Source organism: Erpetoichthys calabaricus, chromosome 2, assembly GCF_900747795.2.
Source record: "Erpetoichthys calabaricus chromosome 2, fErpCal1.3, whole genome shotgun sequence".
Taxonomy (NCBI): domain Eukaryota; kingdom Metazoa; phylum Chordata; class Cladistia; order Polypteriformes; family Polypteridae; genus Erpetoichthys; species Erpetoichthys calabaricus.
Window position 1 is genome coordinate 348,770,941 of NC_041395.2, and position 19,263 is coordinate 348,790,203.

The following is a 19,263-nucleotide window of genomic DNA, read 5'->3' on the forward strand; positions in this document are numbered from 1 at the left end:
ACCCCCTCTAGTGGGCATTCTGGGACTCTCTTGTGTGTTTTAGGACTCTCGGGTCATAACTTTGGCGAATCTGTGAACTCGTCTGTCTGACAACAAAGATGCCCTCTGTGCGACATCACCTACGGATGAGTTTACTCTTCAAATTCTACCTCACGATGGGCTTACGTCAGGTTGTAGAATTTGTGGATGTGATCGGGAGGCAGCTAAAGGGCCTGAATAATAGTAGTAGTACCACGGCAGACCAGGGGGTGGCGAGCTGCACTGACTTTCTCTCTCTTAATCATCTGCACACCATCCACAGGAAATCCCACTAAGGTCATTGATGACATCACTTCCTGTCCCGGCCTTTATTTGCACTTTTTAATCAGTCCTGTGAATGGCTCAACCAAATAGCCATTTGCTACCAGGGTACAATATACGGGGGGCCGCCGCAAACCTTTAGGATGTCTGCGAACTGTCATTGTGGCAGCCTCTTTTAATAATAATAATAATAATAATAATAATAATAAAAATAATACATTTTATTTATATAGCGCCTTTCCCATGCTCAAGGCACTTTTAGTGGTCAGGCAGCTGATCAGACTCCCAGTCCAAGTGAGTCAAACCTCCGATTGCACCCCTTGGGATTAATAAAGTATCTATCTATCACTGTATATAGTGTCTTTCAGATCTATCTATCTATCTATCTATCTATCTATCTATCTATCTATCTATCTATCTATCTATCTATCTATCTATCTATCTATCTATCTATCTATCTATCATATCGTGCCTTTCATCTATCTATCTATCTATCTATCTATCTATCTATCTATCTATCTATCTATCTATCTATCTATCTATCTATCTATCTATCTATCTATCTATCTATCTATCTATCTATCTATCTAGCTCACATTGGATGCAGTTGGGTGTTGGTGGGTCTACTTGTAGGTATTTTTTTTTGTTTTTTTTGCTGTGCTTGTACTTTTCTAATTTATTGGAATTTTCACCGTTCCCTACGCTGCTGTTGTGGGACTTTGTTTGCATTTGATTGTTTTTTGGCATCAGGCCTTTTGCCCTTCAAGCTCTATGCAGATCTTTGTGATGTACTGGCCGGGGTTTCTTGATGGGATTTCCCCCTCTAGTGGGCATTTTTGGAACTATCTCAGACTTTCAAACTTGGTAGCTCTCGAGCGGCACCTCAACAGGGATGAGGTCCTCTTTTGAGGTTTCAGAAAACGTTTGACCTGAGATATGACACAAGCAGAGCGCAATGAAACAACCCATAGGTAGGCTTCTTCAATAACAATGAGCTCTAACTGCAGCCCTCATTCACCAACGTCACTCAGGACACATTCATCGATGTCACTGCCGAAGCCCCCAGTGACACACCCATCAACTTCATTATCAAAAGATGAATTATTGGTAGTCAGTTTATTGAGTAAAGAATTAAGAGTTTAAATGACAATTATTATAACTTGCCAGTTTACAGATGAAAGGGTGGAATTCAGAAAGCAGACATGTGAAGAAACAGAGAAGGCCCAAGCAGCACAAGTCAGTCCGAAGGAGTAGAGTTCACAGCCTGCACAGCCTCACATGGACCAGACTTGAAAAGTGTAACAGTAGAAGGAGGGGGAAACCATAAAGAAAAACCCTGGCTCAAATAACAAAATGGACTTGATCGTCATAACACATTTTATTTAGAAAAAGTGAAAAACTTAAACAAGAGAATGAATGTCAAAAATGCTACATTTTCCTTGACTGAGACATCTGATGAGAAATAACCAAAGCCAAATCCAGAGTCTGAAGAACAACAACTGAAACGAGAGCAAGACGTTCAAAAAGCAGAGAGTCGGTAATAACAAACAGCAAAACCCAGAAAACAAGATGGCGAGACAGAGAGCAGAGCCCAACGTCACGTCACTGCACTGCCAGCGATTTTTCTCCTGGCTTAGGTAGGGTTGGGGGCGGAGCTACAGCTGCAATGGCAGGAGGCTCCACCCCCTTGGCTCAGCACACAAAGGACGTAGAAAAGTCAACTAAATGGACTTAGGGGTCCGAGTGTCATGTGTGCAGCCCAGCAAACGTCTTACTTGAATGTGCTGATCGACATGCAAAACGGTGCCCTGATGAGTGGGGACCACCTGGAAAAACAAAGCAAAATGCTAAAAAGAGAAAAGCAAGAATATGTTTAGAAAAATAACAATAGAACACAAATAACGATAAAATAAGTAAAAAGAACATTCACTCTATGATGGAGGCAGTGTTGGACTGGCATCCCAGCCTGGATAAGCCCCACCCCCCCATACCCTAATCTGGCAGGGAGGTGGCTTCTCAAGACTGTATGCTCCCTGATACACTAGGGGGCAGCATTCCACATACAAACATCTGTAGTGCATGCTGGGAACTGTAGTCCAATGGGCCATGCACATATTTAACCCCGGCCATCGTTCCATGAAGGGGGCGTGTCGTGAGTGACGTCACAGACATCGCAGACTGCCGTTCTCCCGTTAGTGGGCTCACCTGCACATAAATGTAAATGCTGGGTCATTACGTTTGATTTTTTCCAGGTGAGAAAGAAAGGGCTGTAACTGGAAAGGGTTAATTGTGTAAGGAAATGTCCTTTTTTTGTTGTTATCTAATATAAAGGTTATTTAAAGGAAAGGGGGGGGTGGTACTGACGGTGACTACAGAATCCCCCTGAGCAGAATGTCCGTTACCAGGCTACAGGTGCGTAGACTTTGTGAGGAATGTTGGAGCAAAGTGACGCCGGGGACAGGATGTGAACGAGATGGCGAGGCTGAAGGCCGATGACAGAAGAGAAGGGCAGAATGGCTGGCAGTCAGGGTTTATTGGCAGACCCTTCTTTCTCTGATTTCGAGAAGTTGTAGTCTGGCTGAGTAAGAGGTTAGCTTGATATATTTTTATTACTCTGATTGAACTCTTTCTGATGTATTTTACTGCAGTGGGCTGGCGCCCTGCCCAGGGTTTGTTTCCTGCCTGGCGCCCTCTGTTGGCTGGGATTGGCTCCAGCAGACCCCCGTGACCCTGTAGTTAGGATATAGCGGGTTGGATAATGGATGTATGGATGGATGATATATTTTACTTTGTGCTTTAACCTCCATGATGTTAAGCAGGAGTGTCTCTCGGTCTTGGAGTTCTGAGTAAAAACAGTTAAACCCGAGTGCCTCTCAGGTTACGCTCAATCAATCTAATGAACAGTCAGAAGTCTAATTAACCCTCAGGTCAGCATCTGCTGCCATCTAGTGGATGAACTAACATCACGCTGCAAAAAAGATTTCTGGGCATTCTGCCTCTCTAAAGGAGCTTATCAATATTCATGAGTGAGGCGGAGCCTCATAGATGAGTCATCGATATCTCATAGTACTTACTCTGCACTCCAGACACTGAGGGGGGCGCACCCCTCCCCCACCTGGAGCTCCATATGGGCTTCAACCTTCTCTGTCTGTTGCCTCTTCTTCATCTTCTTCTTCTTCTTCTTCTTTCAGCTGCTCCCATTAGAGGTCACCACAGCAGATCATCTGTCTCCACATCTTCCTGTCCTCTCCATCTTGTTCTGTCACACCTGTCACCTTCATGTCCTCTCTCACCATATCCATAACCCTCCTCTTAGGCCGTCCTCTTCTCTTGCCAGGCAGCTCTATCCTTAGCACCCTTCTCTCGTTACACCCAGCATCTCTCCAGACCAATGCCATCTCGCCTCTCTGACTTTGTCTCCTAAACGCCCAACCTGAGCTGACCCTCTAATGTCCATCCATCCATCCATTTTCCAACCTGCTGAATCCGAACACAGGGTCACGGGGGTTTGCTGGAGCCAATCCCAGCCAACACAGGGCACAAGGCAGGAACCAATCCCGGGCAGGGAGCCAACCCACCGCAGCCCTCTAATGTCCTCATTTCTAATCCTGCCCATCCTTGTCACACCCAATGCCAGTCTTAGCATCTTTAACTCTGCCACCTCCAGTCTCCAGCCCATATAACATAGCTGGTCTCACTACCATCCTGTAGACCTTCCCTTTCACTCTTGCTGATACCCGCCTGTCACCAATCACTCCTGACACTCTTCCCCATCCACTCCACTCTTCCTGCACTCTCTTCTTCACTTCTCTTCCTCACTCTCCATACCCAGGTATTTAAACTCATCCACCTTCACCAACTCTACTCCATCATCCTCACCATTCCACTGACCTCCCTCTCATTCACACACATGTATTCTGTCTTGGTGGTCCTACTGACCTTCATTTCTCTCCTGTCATATCTCCACCTCTCCAGGGTCTCCTCCACCTGCAGATCACAATGTCATCAGCAAACATCACGGTCCACGGGGGACTCCTGCCTAATGTCGTCTGTCAACCTGTCCATCACCATTTGAGATGATAAAGGCCTCAGAGCCGATCCCTGATGTAATCCCACCTCCGTCACTCCTACCGCAGACCTCACCACGGTCACACTCCCCTCGTACATATCCTGTGCCACTCTTACGTACTTCTCTGCCACACCTGACTTCCTCATACAATACCACAGCTCCTCTTAGTCACCCTGTCATTTGCTTTCTCAGGTCCACAAAGACGCAATGCGACTCCTTCTGGTCTTCTCTAAACTTCTCCATCAACACCCTCAGAGCAAACATCTCATCTGTGGTGCTCTTTCTTGACATGAACCCATCCTGCTGCTCACTAATCATCACCTCACTTCTTCCACTACTCTTTCCATAACTTCATGCTGTGGCTCATCAGTTTTATCCCCCTGTAGTTACTGCAGTCCTGCACATCCCCCTTATTCTTAAATATCGGCCCACCAGTCCACATCTTCTCCACTCCTCAGGCATCCTCTCACTTTCCAAGATTAGAGTTTCTCGTCTCTTTATATGAGAGGCCATATCCCCATAACGTGGGGGGGTTTAAGTTTGACAGGCAGATCAGACGGGTGGTCGGCTCCTGATTCTCTCACTTGAAACTTTTATCAAAGCTCAGGGCCTCTTTATCTCAACACGATTTTGAAAAAGCACTTCACGCGTGCAGACCCTCGAGGTTGGGTTACCGTGATGGTCTGCGCGTTGGGGTTGACCGGACGTCTTTACATCTCCAACAGATGGTGCCGAATGCTGTGGCCCCTGTCGCTCACAAACGTTCTCCAGTACTCGCCTCCCTTCACTGGCTTCCAGTTCGTTTTCCAATTGATTTTCAAATGGGGTTCTTGGTTTTTAAAAGCCGAAGTGGACTGGTGGCGCCTTCTGTCCTCTCAGATCTTTTAAACCTTTACCCCCCCCTAAAGAGGGCACTTAGGTTGTCTGGCCGGTTGCCCCTAGTGGTCCCTAGACCAAGGTATAAGTGGAGATATTTTCGGTATCTGCTGCCCCTCAGAGCGGTGCCCTCTTTAGTCGCACTCGGGTCTTTACAGAAGACGTGCGTCTTCACGCTGGCTTTTGACTCAGTGGTGTAAGCGAGTCAGTTTCTCGTATGTGAAGTATCAGGAGAGTACTGCAATCCTCCACAAATTCCATTTTGAGATTTTGATGAATCCCCGAGTCCATTATGTGTGTGTTGTGAAAGCCGACCCGGACACAGACACAGACAGGCAGGACACGGGTGTACCGCTCAACACACGGTTTATTCACAGGTTCAATTGCACATCTCGCCAGCACCACAATGGCCCCTTCTCCGCCTCCACTCCTCCTCAGGCTTTCTCCTCTTCCTCCCGACTGGCCCCTTTTTATAGGACCCAAGGTGCCCAAAGAGCTTTTTCCGGCCACAAATGCAGCCAGAAAGAGTCCTGCAAACGTCCATGTGCCCCCTGGTGGTGCCCACGGGCCCCAGCAAGGTTGACTCCCATGCTCATGATCCAGGGGTGCTGCCCTCTGTCTGTCGGCCTGGGGGATAAACTGTCCTGAAAATACTCATACCCGGACCCCCCCCCCACACACACACACACTCAGGCCGCCCCCCACATGATGACGTGAGGACACTTTAACATCACTCAACCAAACATTGCATATGAGTATTTGGTACAAGACGTTGATTTCCTTCACCTTTTGAGTTATTTCTGCTAACCAGAAGTGATCTTTTATCTGAGACGTTTCCCAAAAAATATTGAAAATGTGATCATTTCACGTCATGTTACGGTAAAGCTCCACATTCTGAGCATTGTTTGTCGCTTTGCAGCCGGTTTTCGAGATAGTCGCACTTTTCCGTTTGCCGTTCAGATGCTGACACACACGTACGTATTGGAGAACGTCCGTCACACACAAACACACACACACACACATCACTCAAGTCTCCTACAACTTCTGAGCCTCTTTTGCTTACTGAACGTGGACATTTACCGGAATTGTTCGCCAAAATTAAATTATCATCGCAAATTTGTTATTCGTGCAGCTGCAGAGTCCGATTTATTCCACTTTTCTAATAATTGTTCAGTATATTATTAATTTGATTACATTTGTCGTTGATGGTCCTTTAATGCCCATAACCCAGCGTTTCTCAACCTTTAAGTGTTTGCGACCCGAGTTTTCATAACAGTTTTAATTGCGCCCTCCCTAACGTTTTTTTTGAAAGGAGCCCACTAATACCAATTTGTTCTTTTTTCATTAATGATATATATCATAGATGTATATTTTATTATACCCACTTAACTTTTATCGACATTTATCTAACTCTAGATTTATTTTTCTAGTATCAGAATGTAATAATACATTTTATTTATATAGCGCCTTTCCCATGCTCAAGGCGCTTATGTATGTAGTTTAAGTTCACTTGTTTTAGTTTCAATAGATGTATTATTCATATTTTTGATTCTTGTTTTCTTTTTTTCACATCTTCGCACCCCCTTTTTGTTACTTTGCGCCCCCCCTAGATTTTTTTTTTTAATCTAACCATCGCCTGGCAGTTTCCTCCACAAATACCCATCGCCATATCTGAGGATACGAGGGGGTCTGGGAAGAGCACTTCTGATATTTTTGTTATCTTATTATTTTGCGGCCGCCATTTTAATTTATTCTCTTTTGCTTTAGGGCGGCACGGTGGCGCAGTGGGTAGCGCTGCGGCCTCGCAGTAAGGAGACCCGTCTGGGTTCGCTTCCCAGTTTGCATGTTCTCCCCGTGTCTGCGTGGGTTTCCTCCCACAATCCAAAGACATGCAGGTTAGGTGGACTGGTGATCCCCAATTGTCCCTAATGTGTGTGTGTGCCCTGCGGTGGGCTGGCACCCTGCCCAGGATTTGTTCCTGCCTTGTGCCCTGTGCTGGCTGGGATTGGCTCCAGCAGACCCCATGACCCTGTATAGCGGGTTGGACAGTGACTGACTATTTATTTATTTATTTTCAGTTGTGTGTGATTTTTATGTGATTACTTTAATTTATTTAATTTTTGCACTTTGGTTGGCATTGTCTGTTTTTTAAATGTGTTGTTGTTTGTTCTTCAGATGACTGCAGTGGGCTTCCTGTAGCAGCAGCTAATGTGTTCACATCCTTGAAGGCATAGTCAGTGGGTGAGACCCTTCAGCTCCGCTGATGAATGGCATCTGGTGATGCCACCTGTGTGTGGCATCAAATCTCAGTCCAGACTCTTCGTGTGTAGCTCCTAGCTGGTGTGTTTAAGGAGGCATTTGAAGACCCCCTTGTTTGGGGGAGTTCTCTCGAGCCGATATCGGCTTTGTTAGGTTCTTGTAGTTTAGGAATTGTAACTCGCTGGCATGTGGCTCTGAACTCTTCACTTGGGGTGATGAATTTTGTCCCCCCTGTCCTGTCACACTTGTTCCCAAACTGCCCCCCCCCCCCCCCCCCGACTGATTATTGTGGCTTTCTTTGTCCGCGGCTTTGTGCAAAAATGTCTGCCGATTCAATAAACAGAAATATTTCATAGGGGAGCTGGAGCCTACCCCAAAAGCACTGGGCACAAGGCAGGAACCAACTCCAGATGGGATCCCAGTTTCATCACAGGGCACAGTCAAGTCGCTAATGTCGGGCCCATTGAGAGGCGCCAGTTCAAGTAACCTGAGCACCCAGACGTGGGGAGAACCTGCGTGGGCTCCAGAGTGGTGAGTGGGCCCGGGCTTCATCCCAGGGTCATGGAGGCATCTGACTGCAGTGCCAACCACTGGGCTGCCCCGTGCTGCACTCTATGAATCCTCAAAATCTTGAGTGGAAACTCAAGGAGACCCCCTAAAGGAGTAAGAGGAGAGGAGAGTCTGTAAGTCCCCAATCAATATAGCGCCCTTAACAAGCTGGTGAGGGCCGAGCAGAGTGACACATGGGGGCTCTTCAGGTTGAGTGACTTGTCTTCCGGCCATTCTTGAAGTTCCAGTGATGACAGTAACTCGACCCCCACAGGCACGGGACCCCCTGGACCCCCCAGATTCAAATAGGAAAGACAAACAAAAGAGGCAGTGGGGCTTTAAGAAAGGACATCTTTAATTTGAATGAGACCATCCAGTGGCAGACATCAGGCCACCGATCCCAAAACAGCGCGCGTCGGGCCGCCATTGGTTATCTTCACGTGAGTGGGCGTGGCGTCACGGCTCTCACCCCACCTTTGTACTGTCGCAGTGCGAACGAAAGAGAAACGGCAAACCGGAGCGGCGTGTGCATAAAGACGGGAGAGGAGAATCAAAATCAAACTAAAATCAGACACGACGGCCGGAGTGAGCTCAGAGCGCTCGGTGAAAACGGGAGCCAAACCGGAGAGAGCGAGAAAGAAGCCAGCGGCTCATCTTTAAAGTGAAACACTGAGGCACCTTCCAAAAATGTCACATTGTCACGCTGAGCCCCCTCCCGTGCGACATCTAGTTAGGACTCTTTTCGAAGTTCTTCTCCACAAATGAAACCTGGCATCGTGCAGGGCGATGTGCGTCACGGAAAAAACGGAACAGAAAGTGTTGACTAAAGCTACGGGGTGGGCAAAGATATAAATATAAAACATTCAAAAATAAAATAAAATGGAGCGCAGGGCTGGTCTTCTCACGAGTCCTCCTGGAGCTCTCCAGCTGGAAAGAAAGAAAGAAACAAAGACAAAATTGAATTAGTTAGGCTCATTCTCCATTAAAGTCAGTCAGTCAGTCATTGGGGTCACGGGGTCTGCTGGAGCCAATCCCAGCCCACACAGGGCGCAAGGCAGGAACAAACCCCGGGCAGGGCGCCAGCCCACCGCAGGGCACACACACACACACACACCAAGCACACACACGGGACAATTTACGATCGCCAATGCACCTGACCTGCATGTCTTTGGACTGTGGGAGGAAACCAACGCAGACACGGGGAGAACATGCAAACTCCACGCAGGTGCGTTTAATCGGCAGAGACGTCACATTTGTGCTAATTCAATTTTGTAGTCATTTTCAAACAAGAACCATTGAATGGAGCGATGTGCATTCATTCTGCTGAATGTCGTGTAGTCGAGTGACCTGCTGCTCACCTCTTCCACTCCCAGCACAGCATTTTCACGAAGGACCACCCGAACCCCCCAAACTCCTATCGATTGTCTAAAGCCCGCTTCCCATTATACGGCTTTTCCAGCGATTTTCAGTCGCCGTCTTCCACTTCTTCCATAATCAGGGCGCGCTCCCGATATGACGATCGTCTGACGCCGAGCCGCTCAATCCATTAGGCCACCTATGAAAATGAAGGGGCGCACACTCCGGATAACGAGGGGGGCACGTTAGTCAATGACACCCTCTGGGTGCCGTTTATGAAAGTGTAAAAGTGTGCGAGCTCCATACACAAAGGAGCACACCCACTGGTCTTATAGTACCGAATACCCGCTATGGACAATGAGGGGCAACATCCCTCAAATTAGAGCCCTGAACAGGCTTTGACCAGCCCCGGTTTCGTGTGCCACACCCAGCGGCTGAGACCAACTCCTGGCTACGATCACATCAGACCGCTTTGGCTTCCTCGTTAGTCGGAGCGGTGGGCGCTTTGCACTCCAGACTTGTGAACCGATGAACGCTCCGCCGGCGGTACATCGCGCAGGAGGTAAAGAGGAGGAATACGCAACGTGTGTGTTCTGAACCTCACAGACAGTAGAGAAGCTCGCGCGTGTGCCCGCGGCGGTGTCACTTGTGTTTTGTTCTTGAACAGCACGCCATTGGCTGTCAGAAAGAGCGGCGAGCTCGAGTGGGCTACAAAATCGGTAAATGCGATCTCCGGTCGTGTACTTTGACATGGTGCAGTTGACGAGATCAGCGGCCGCCATCGGCAGATCTGACAAACTCAACGTTAAAAAGCCCAATAACGCTGCTGTCACATTACACGACTTATTTATGGCGATCTCGTCACAGCACTCTGTCAATTTTCTCACGTGGTGATCGCAGCCCATGTGACATTTACCGACTGCGCGCTATCTTCTAGTGCCCGCCCCCTTTTTCTGGCAGCCAATAGCGTGCTGCCTGATGGTGTGCGCGAGATCAGCCGCAGTCTCCGCCCTTTTAATCAGGCAGAGGGGCTTCTCTTCAGTTCGCGAGGTTTAAAGCAGGGGTAGGCAACGTCGGTCCTGGAGTGCCACAGTATGTGCAGGTTTTTGTTCCAACCCTGTTCCTTAACGAGAACTCAATTATTGCTGATGAAGCACATATTGCTTAAGTGACATTTTAATGCTTCATTTTAGAGGTCTCGCTTGTTAAGGTTCTCCAACCTTAATTGCTTATTTCAATCTTAAACTGCTGCATTCAGTGTTTTAATTGCTCCTTATTAGCAATAAGATGTAAAACAGGGGTAGGCAACGTCGGTCCTGGTGAGCCGCAGTGGCTACAGGTTTTCATTCAACCCAATTGCTTAATTAGAAACCAATCATTGCCAATCTCAGACCTTATTTAATTTTATGGCTTGTTAGTCTGTGCAATGTAAGGCTTTTATATCGTAGATTTTTTTCCTTTCCAAGGATATCATCCAAATGATTTGAAGCCTAAAACAGATCATTTTCAGTCTGTCACATTTTTCTATTAAGTGTTTTATTAAATCAAACCGTGCATGATGAACACACACAGATGTAATTGGAAAAAAGCTAGCTGGAGAACTGTTGGCTGCTTTGTCTTTTACATCTTATTGCTAATAAGGAGCAATTAAAACACTGAATGCAGCAGTTTAAGATTGAAATAAGCAATTAAGGTTGGAGGACCTTAACAAGCGAGACCACTAAAATGAAGCATTAAAATGTCACTTAAGCAATATGTGCTTCATCAGCAATAATTGAGTTCTCGTTAAGGAACTGGGTTGGAACAAAAACCTGCACATACTGTGGCACTCCAGGACCGACGTTGCCTACCCCTGGTTTAAAGCACGCGTGTTCCTAATTCCCTGTCGTGACATTCTATGGATTATCCTCATCCACTGGTTCTTTGGCCGTCAGCTCCCCTTCTTACAGAGCCCACCCCGTTTGATTTTGTAGACTAGTTGGTCTCAGCTGCTGGGTATGTCACATGAGGTAAACGAACGTCACAGGAAAAGTCATCCAGTGTGAAGTGGGCTTTACATTGGTGTGGATGAAAACTTAGGAACAATTTTAGCCATATTTGCAGTACGATCCCTACTGGGAATTGTCCAAACTATTTTCCAGTTTCTGTTACCAAGCATTGCCTTCCCACAAGAAATTCCCTACATTCATTATTTTCCATTCCATATTCCCGATTTCCACGCCATCCACAACGTTTCTGCTTGCAGGTCTACAGCAGCGGCACAGCACTGGATGTCTGGAGTGACACACGTGAGTGGCAGCAGCAGTCCGCATGCAGCGCCCAAACGTCACGCGTGTCACCAGAGAGCAATGAAGGGACAGCCTCAGTTCGAGTGACCAGTCGTGTAAAGGGAAGCGCCATTGCAAGGGCACGTTATCGTGGTCTTTTATTGTCCCCTTGTCTTGTGTACAGGACGTTTGTCTCTTTAAGCGCTTCACGAAAAGCACGCCAAGCCCAATGCATGTCACTGTCGTGTAAAGCGCATAAATGGGGGCGTCTCTTCAGATAGTCAGACGAAGTCCTAGCATCTCGTTTGACGTCAGCATTTGGCAGGTTAATTCTGTGTCTTTCTATTGTATTGTCTGGGACCCTTGAACTGCAGATCTATCCCGACATGGGCGGAGTGGTGGCTCTGAGGCTAAGGATCTGCGCTGGTATCCCGAAGGTTGCCGGTTCGAATCCCCGTCACTCCCAAAAGAGATCCTACTCTGCTGGGCCCTTGAGCAAGGCCCTTAACCTGTAATTGCTCCAGGGGGCGCTGTACAATGGCTGACCCTGCGCTCTGACCCCAAGGGGTATGCGAAAAAAACTAACAAACACTGCTGTAAGTCGCTCTGAATAAGAGCGTCTGCTAAATAATGTAAATGTAAATGTAAATGACATATACACACACACTGAATTTACTGGCCTTTCCATTCAGAGAGTGGAAAAACTCCAAATCCCAAGAATCAACACAACGGTTTGGAGGCCCACGAAGAGCGTGGCTCACACCGCCGCATTGACTCCTGGGACTTGGAGTTCACCTCAATATTAAACCTGCCAGGTCACCAATCTGCTCATCTCTGGAGATCTACAGGAAAATCGTTTCATATCAGGCAGGCCGAGAGGATGTGTGTGTGTGTGTGTTCACCCTGTAATAAGCTGGCACCACATCTGAATTTGGTTCCTGTCTTGTGCCCCATGATTGCTGGCTTAGTCTCCAGCTGCCCTGCTCAGGGTAAGTGGGTTTGGAAGATGGGTTAAAGTGGGGGTGCCAGTCTTCCAAGTGGCACACTCGCTCAAGGCGGGTCTATTTAGGGTTCACCAGTTTTGCTAATGGATGCATGAGGAAGCCCACAAGAAACCCCACAGAAGCACAGGCAGAACATGTAGACCCCACTGAGATTTGAACCCGGGGCCCTGCAGTGCTAAGCCACAGATCAGTGACCTTCAGATCTGAGTCTGTTGGTCCAGATGGACGCATGGGCTGCTTATTGACTCATTTTCATTGAGGGGCGTGTGGCCTACTGGTGTGGGCATTTGTGAGCATCATGGGTGGCATCCGTCACTGCCCTTAGACTCGAGGTGTGACCCCCTTGGTCCTTACGGCGTCTTTACTCTTACGATAGAAAGAATCGAGCGGTGACATTCACTCTGGACAGGTGCTAGATAATAAACAGGCTGTCAGTGTTGTTCAGTGACTTTGGACCAGCCTGGGCACTACCCCAACATTTAGGAGGTGAGCCCGAAAATGGGGGCACCCTTTGCCAGAGATGGTAAGGCAGAATTGTGTGGCACCAGACTATCAGGTCTGCCATCTCTCCAGTGTCTGGGGTTGTGGGGCAATCTTGGCAGGTTTGGCATGGCATGGATTCCAAGGGCTGCCAGTCAAAGTATGTGCCACACCCAGCTATGGATACACAACTGCTTTCAAACGACCGGCACAGCAGGTAGGTAGTGCCAGTCACTATGTGAGCCAGTCAAGAAGCTGGCATGATGGGGCAGGAGAGGTGACTGCAGCACAGTGCTGGGCATATCTCAGAGACTGGTATGCCTTCTAATGTGTCTCAGGTGCAGGTTGTGAAAGGCGCCATATAAAAACATGGCATCCAAAATGAATGCTTAGGCTAATCTCTTGTCTCAGGCTCGAAAGCCACCTTGACGTGATTTTCTTTTTCTTCCAGGGGGTTCAAGATGCTGATGGCTCTCACTTTAACGCAGCCAGTGATGGCCCCACAGTACCCGCCGGCTGTGCTGCCCAAGCCTGGCAAGGACAATGCCAAACTCCAGAAACTGCTTAAGAAATCTGCCAAGAAGAAAACGACCCCTGCCACGTCTCAGACGCCTGTGCCCTTCCGCTCGAGCCTCTCCCCAGTGAGCGAAGCCAGCCCAGACCTCGAGCACAGCGACCACTCTACGCCACCTAAGACCCCCGAGACACCCGCCTACGTGGGCCCCTTAATGCCCCCGCGATTCCTGGTCAAGTCCTTGGTGCAGCACTCGCCCTCGCCGTACCCCACACAGCGGCCCGCCTTCTTCACCAAACAGGACGGCTTCTCCCCGCTGCCATTTCTGTCTCCTCACAGGGTGGAACTCGAGACCCCGGAGGCAGGCATTTCGACGACTCAGCAAGAAAGCCAAGCTTCCCTGGCACCTGCTGCTGGGCCGCTGCTATTTACGGCCGGCACGGCTATTTCTGCCACTCAAATAGCCACCCACGTGGAGAGCTCTGTGCTCGATGTCCAGAGAGTTGGCACTCATAAGGGCGAAGAAGCCACCAGCTCTGGAGTTCAAGCCACCACCCTGGCGGCAGATGCTGCGCCACTCCAGTCGGCGACCTGGAAGACTGAAACTCAATATGAGGTCCCCAAAATCAAAGTGTCACCGGCAGCCTCGAGCACAGGGCCACGGCCAAAAACTCCAACCTCTGACGCTGGGAGACCAAAGACCCCCGGTTCTGTGCATGAAGTCCCACCATATGGCACACAACCTAGTGATGGGAAAACTCAGTCCTATGGCTTCTCCAGTGTCCCCACCCTGGCGTATGGCGTGCCGAGAGCCAAGACACCGACACGGGACACCACCGGTAGGCCGGGTGATGTGCCCAAAGGGCAGGTGGGCTCATATGAAGCTCTGAGGGCTCAAATCGCAAAGTACAACGTGCCCAGGCCCAAAACGCCCACATTTCAAGTGTCAACCTACACAGCGGGGTCATCATTTGATGCGTCCAGACCAAAGACCCCGACATACAAATCACTATCTGCTCAAATGGCCGCATTCGACACGGCCAGACCTAAAACCCCAATATATCAAGTGTCCTCCATTCAGATGATCACCTCGGAGACGTCCAGGCCCAAAACCCCAACATCTCAAGTGTCCACAACTCTGATGACCACCTCAGAGACAATCAGAGCTAAAACCCCAACGTCTCAAGTGTCCACAACTCTGATGACCACCTCAGAGACAATCAGAGCTAAAACCCCAACGTCTCAAGTGTCCACAACTCTGATGACCACCTCAGAGACAATCAGAGCTAAAACCCCAACGTCTCAAGTGTCCACAACTCTGATGACCACTGCGGAGACATCCAGGCCCAAAACCCCAACGTATCAAGTGTCCACAACTTGGATGACCACCTCAGAGACATCAAGGCCTAAAACCCCAACATCTCAAGTGTCTATGACTCAGATGACCACCTCGGAGACGTCCAGGCCCAAAACCCCAACGTATCAAGGGTCCTCATCTCACATGACCAGCTCAGAGATGTTCAGACCTAAAACCCCAACGCATCAAGACCCCTCAGTTAGGACACCAAGATCGGAAGCTCCAGTCACCAATTTTCCCACACCTAAAATGCCAACTTCTCAGACAGCACCATCCGACTCTCCTTATTCTGCCCCATTGACTAAGATGGCAACGTCTGACTCCTCCACACCCAGGACCCCCACATATCCTGGCCACTCAGTTCCAAGTGCCACACTGGGGACGTCCAGGCCTAAAACTCCAACCCGCCAAGCCCCCCCAGCTCAGACAACTGGGACCCCGACATATCCAGTCCCATCAGCCACATCCGCACCCTTTGAAACGTCCAGAGGTTCTTCTAGGCCTAAAACGCCACCAGCTCAGAGTAAAACATCTGATGACGTGAGACCCAAGACACCAACACGCCAAGTGTCGTCAGCTCAGATCACCTTTTCCAACGCAGCCCGACCAAAGACCCCAACACATCAAGCCCCTTCGACCCCAAGTGCTGCGCCAGACACGTTCCAACCTAAAAGCCCTCCACACAAAGGGGCCTCGCTGTCCAATCTAGCGTCATTTGTGTCACCAACTAAACTGGCAGTGCCCGCTACTAAGACAGTCGAGTCTAGAACGCCACTATCCACTGGCAGCGTCCCAAGCCCTAAAACTCCTTCCATGGACAAGTTGGCAGAACCTGAAATGGCCTCCAGTGAAAGAGCAGACAGTCAGCCAGTGTCAGCTCTTGACGGTCCAGGAGCTAAGCCCCCAAATAGTGACGTTCCCAGAGTGGGCACTCCCACTAAGGGTGCTCACCCTGAATTTATGAAAGAAGAAAAGTTGGATGGCGTAGTGGGCAGCAGCACCAAGTCAGAATTGCCCGTCTCGACCCCTGCCACCAAAGACATGGACAAAACCGGAAATGACACCCGGCCAAAAGCGGAGGGCCTCCTGAAGGCATCTGCCAAAGGCAAGTCTCTGAAAGCGTCCCTCGGCGGGTGGTCTCGGCTCAAAAAGCATCTCGTGGTGGAGCCCGAACAACCCACGTTTCCAGAGCCAGAGCCTGAAACAGCAGCTGAGGCCGTCCCAAAGAAAGAAGGGAATGAGGAAACGTCAGAAGAACAGAAGCAAGAGACGACAGGACAGGAGCTGGAGAAACACAAGGATTCTCGGGCCACCAAGATGTGGGACGCCATGCTCTTCCAGATGTTCTCAGCCAAAGAGGCCATTAAGCAGCACATTAACAACAGCAAGAAGGAGGCCGAGGCAAGCGAGTCGGGCCAAGGCGGGAAGAAGCCGTCCATGGCGCTGCTCTACCGACTGCCCCTCCTGCTCTACAAGCCCAGATTTGACGCCAGGAAGCTGAAGGAGGCCGCCTCTCGGCCCCTCAACAAGATCACGACCGCCTTCGAGATGAGCCTGCTCCAGCGCAAAAACCCCAGCGAGCAACCAAAAGACTTCAACCGGGTTGCTCGAGGGTGGGACCTCAAATAGGCCGAGCCTAAGCACCAGCAGGGGGGCGCCGCCTCACACTTTCAGAGAAGTCCCCAGAAGGCTGGGCATCCTTGCATTGTGTTAGAGGCAATCATGTAGCGCCTTGAGAGGGCCGCGTCATGTCAATCAAGAGAGAAAAATTAAAAGCAAAGTCAACCTGTCCATGCTGTTTCCCTGTCTAAATGTGACCCGCCCGTTTACAAAAGACAATCTTGGGTGTCGTGCCAAGCTGGCACCACTTTGGGCATGGCTAAGATAGTGCTTTGAAATTGGGCCATAAACGGTTTATAAGGGAGATTTTTAAAAAGTCAAGCGAATGTATGTGACGGCCTTCTATATAGTGCCTTTGTGTCAGCAGGGGACCCTGGGAGATTTGTCAAACCTTAGAAATATGCCACTTCAGCATTTCTATGTCATGAACTCCAGGCCATAACGTAAAAATGAATCCTTTAACATAGAGCTGTGTGAAAGGCACTATATAATGTAACACTGCTAATAATAATAATGGCCGCAGCCCAGCATGGCACACCCAGAGTGGCAGAGTAGTTAGGGCCCAGTACTAGTAAACTATGAGGATGCCAGTTCAATCCCACTTGACTCACGTGTAACCTGGTAGGGCACCTCAAGCAAAGGTGAATACAGAAAAATAATAAAGAAGAAGCCAAGCCCCACAAATGAACACCACACTAAGGCGCTATATCAGCCCCGAGTCAATACCATTTTAATTGGTGCTGTGTTTTAGCCCATAACCCCCTAAATCATATCCAAAGTCTGTTATATTTCAGAGGGCTTCACGCTTAATTGCAGTTGGTGCCCGGAGTATTTGGTCACACGGTGGGTCAAAGATAAGAATTTTGAGGTTTGCGGTCCATTGATCGACCAGTACACTCCAGGTCTGGAGGCCACTGCATTATTTGAGAAAAGCGCTATATAAATGCAAAGAATTATTATTATTATTATTATTATTATTATTACTATTATTATTTCTCTGTTTCTTTTATGGAGCAAAGGCAGGTCCAGCACCGGCCACTAGGGGGCCACATTGCCTAAGTAAGAACACGAGTGCACAGCAGTTTGTTACTAACGACCTTCGCAGCAGCGCGCTAACGAGGGTGGCATTGGCACAATCGATCGAGACCACCGTGAAGCATGCCAGACGGCAGCAGATGAAGAGAAATGAAAAGATAACCGATTTAAATAGATGGCTCTAAAGTGGCCCCCATAATGGGCTCTGTGATGGACTGGATTACCACGTCCGGGCGCGGTCTATCAACTGGGCTCACTGGGCAGTTAAAATGGACACATGGGCGGTGGTGTAGTGACGGAGGGGATGCGCCTTTTCTATAAGTGGAGACGCTTGTGCGTTGGGGCTGGCAAGGGTTCAGAATAACTGATGGCAGACCGGGTGATGCCACACTTTAATTCGAATGTATCCCCTAATGGATGCCCATTCTTAATGTATTTAGTCAGCACGTGGACTGGTTGATAGTTGATAGCTGCACCCCATTTTCTTTCTTTAACACCTTTGACTCCCAGAATTAGACCAGTATGCGGGGTCCTGTTACGTTATAGCTGGGTGTTTTTGCTTCTTCGGGATTTCCAATTTGAATCACACCAACCTGATGAAGAGGAAAGCGGAACGCTATGTGAGATCAATCAATCAATCAATCAATCAATCAATCAATAACGGGAACCGGCTGGTCGGTTAAGCCAAAAGGTCAATCAGAGCGGCTGCACGAAACGTAAAGGTCCAGACGGTGCGACTGGAAAGAGCGAGAAATTTAGGGACCGTCCACAGACACTTGGGGGTTTTATGGGGGGGGGCTTGCGGTTTAAAAATGTGAAAGTGCCCACAGACCTGCACTCGCTCTCCTTATTTTTACAATCTTCATATCCTCGTCTTCTGTTTTTATCGCAAGCACGAGACACTGCGTCCAACTTTAACGTTCAAAGTCTGCGCATGCGTCCTGTCAGATTTCTGCGCACAAAAGGCACATCTTCGAGGCCTTAAACGCTACGGTCTCGCGGTAAAGCCACGCTAATCATATTTTAAACGTCGTTATTAAAGCCTGCACTTTCCTTTTGAACAAAATAAGTCTTTTATCCGAGTAAATCTAAGAAGTTTCCAGAGCCCCCGGCGCGCTCAGTTTTGAAGTCTTCTTGCGGATCGTTGTGACGTATTCCCGGGCTCGCGTCCCTCCATCGTCGACCCGTTTACTTCCAATGAGAGGGGCGTCAATGGCAGAGACAGCGCGTCTAGGCTTTGGCGCCATCATTGGTGTGTTTCGCGTCCTTTTCGTTTTTCTTCTCTTTTGCTGATCTCGTGCCGCTGTGGCTCTTCAACAACCCTACTCAGTTTTTAAAGCACACGCCCGTGGTGCGCGGCACGGTGGCGCAGTGGGTAGCGCTGCTGCCTCGCAGTTAGGAGACCCTGCGTGGAGTTTGCATGTTCTCCCCGTGTCTGCATGGGTTTCCTCCGGGTACTCCGATTTCCTCCAAAGACATGCAGGTTATGTGCATTGGTGATCCTGTCCTAGTGTGTGCTTGGTGTGGGTGTGTGTGCGCGCCCTGTGGTGGGCTGGCGCCCTGCCCAGGGTTTGTTT

At 49.0% G+C, this 19,263-nt stretch overlaps 1 protein-coding gene and 1 long non-coding RNA gene across 4 annotated transcripts in view; both read right to left on the reverse strand.

Annotated features, from left to right (window-relative positions):
• Positions 1–8,390: 8,390 nt before the first annotated feature.
• The window catches only part of lsp1a (lymphocyte specific protein 1 a), a 99,385-nt gene continuing 88,512 nt past the window's right edge, over positions 8,391–19,263 (reverse strand). For both annotated transcript variants that reach the window (XM_028796132.2, XM_028796133.2), the window contains exon 14: positions 8,391–8,980. In XM_028796132.2, coding sequence (XP_028651965.2) covers positions 8,955–8,980 — 26 coding nt within the window. In that variant the 3' untranslated portion in view covers positions 8,391–8,954. The remainder of the gene's footprint in view (positions 8,981–19,263) is intronic.
• On the reverse strand, positions 13,718–15,982 carry LOC127526765 (uncharacterized). 2 transcript variants are annotated; one of them, XR_007934199.1, is made up of 2 exons: positions 15,004–15,982; positions 13,718–14,823 (listed from the first exon to the last, which is right to left on the reverse strand). It is a non-coding gene; the product is annotated as an uncharacterized LOC127526765 (long non-coding RNA). The 2 variants fall into 2 exon arrangements; XR_007934198.1 differs by having other exon boundaries at positions 14,944–15,982.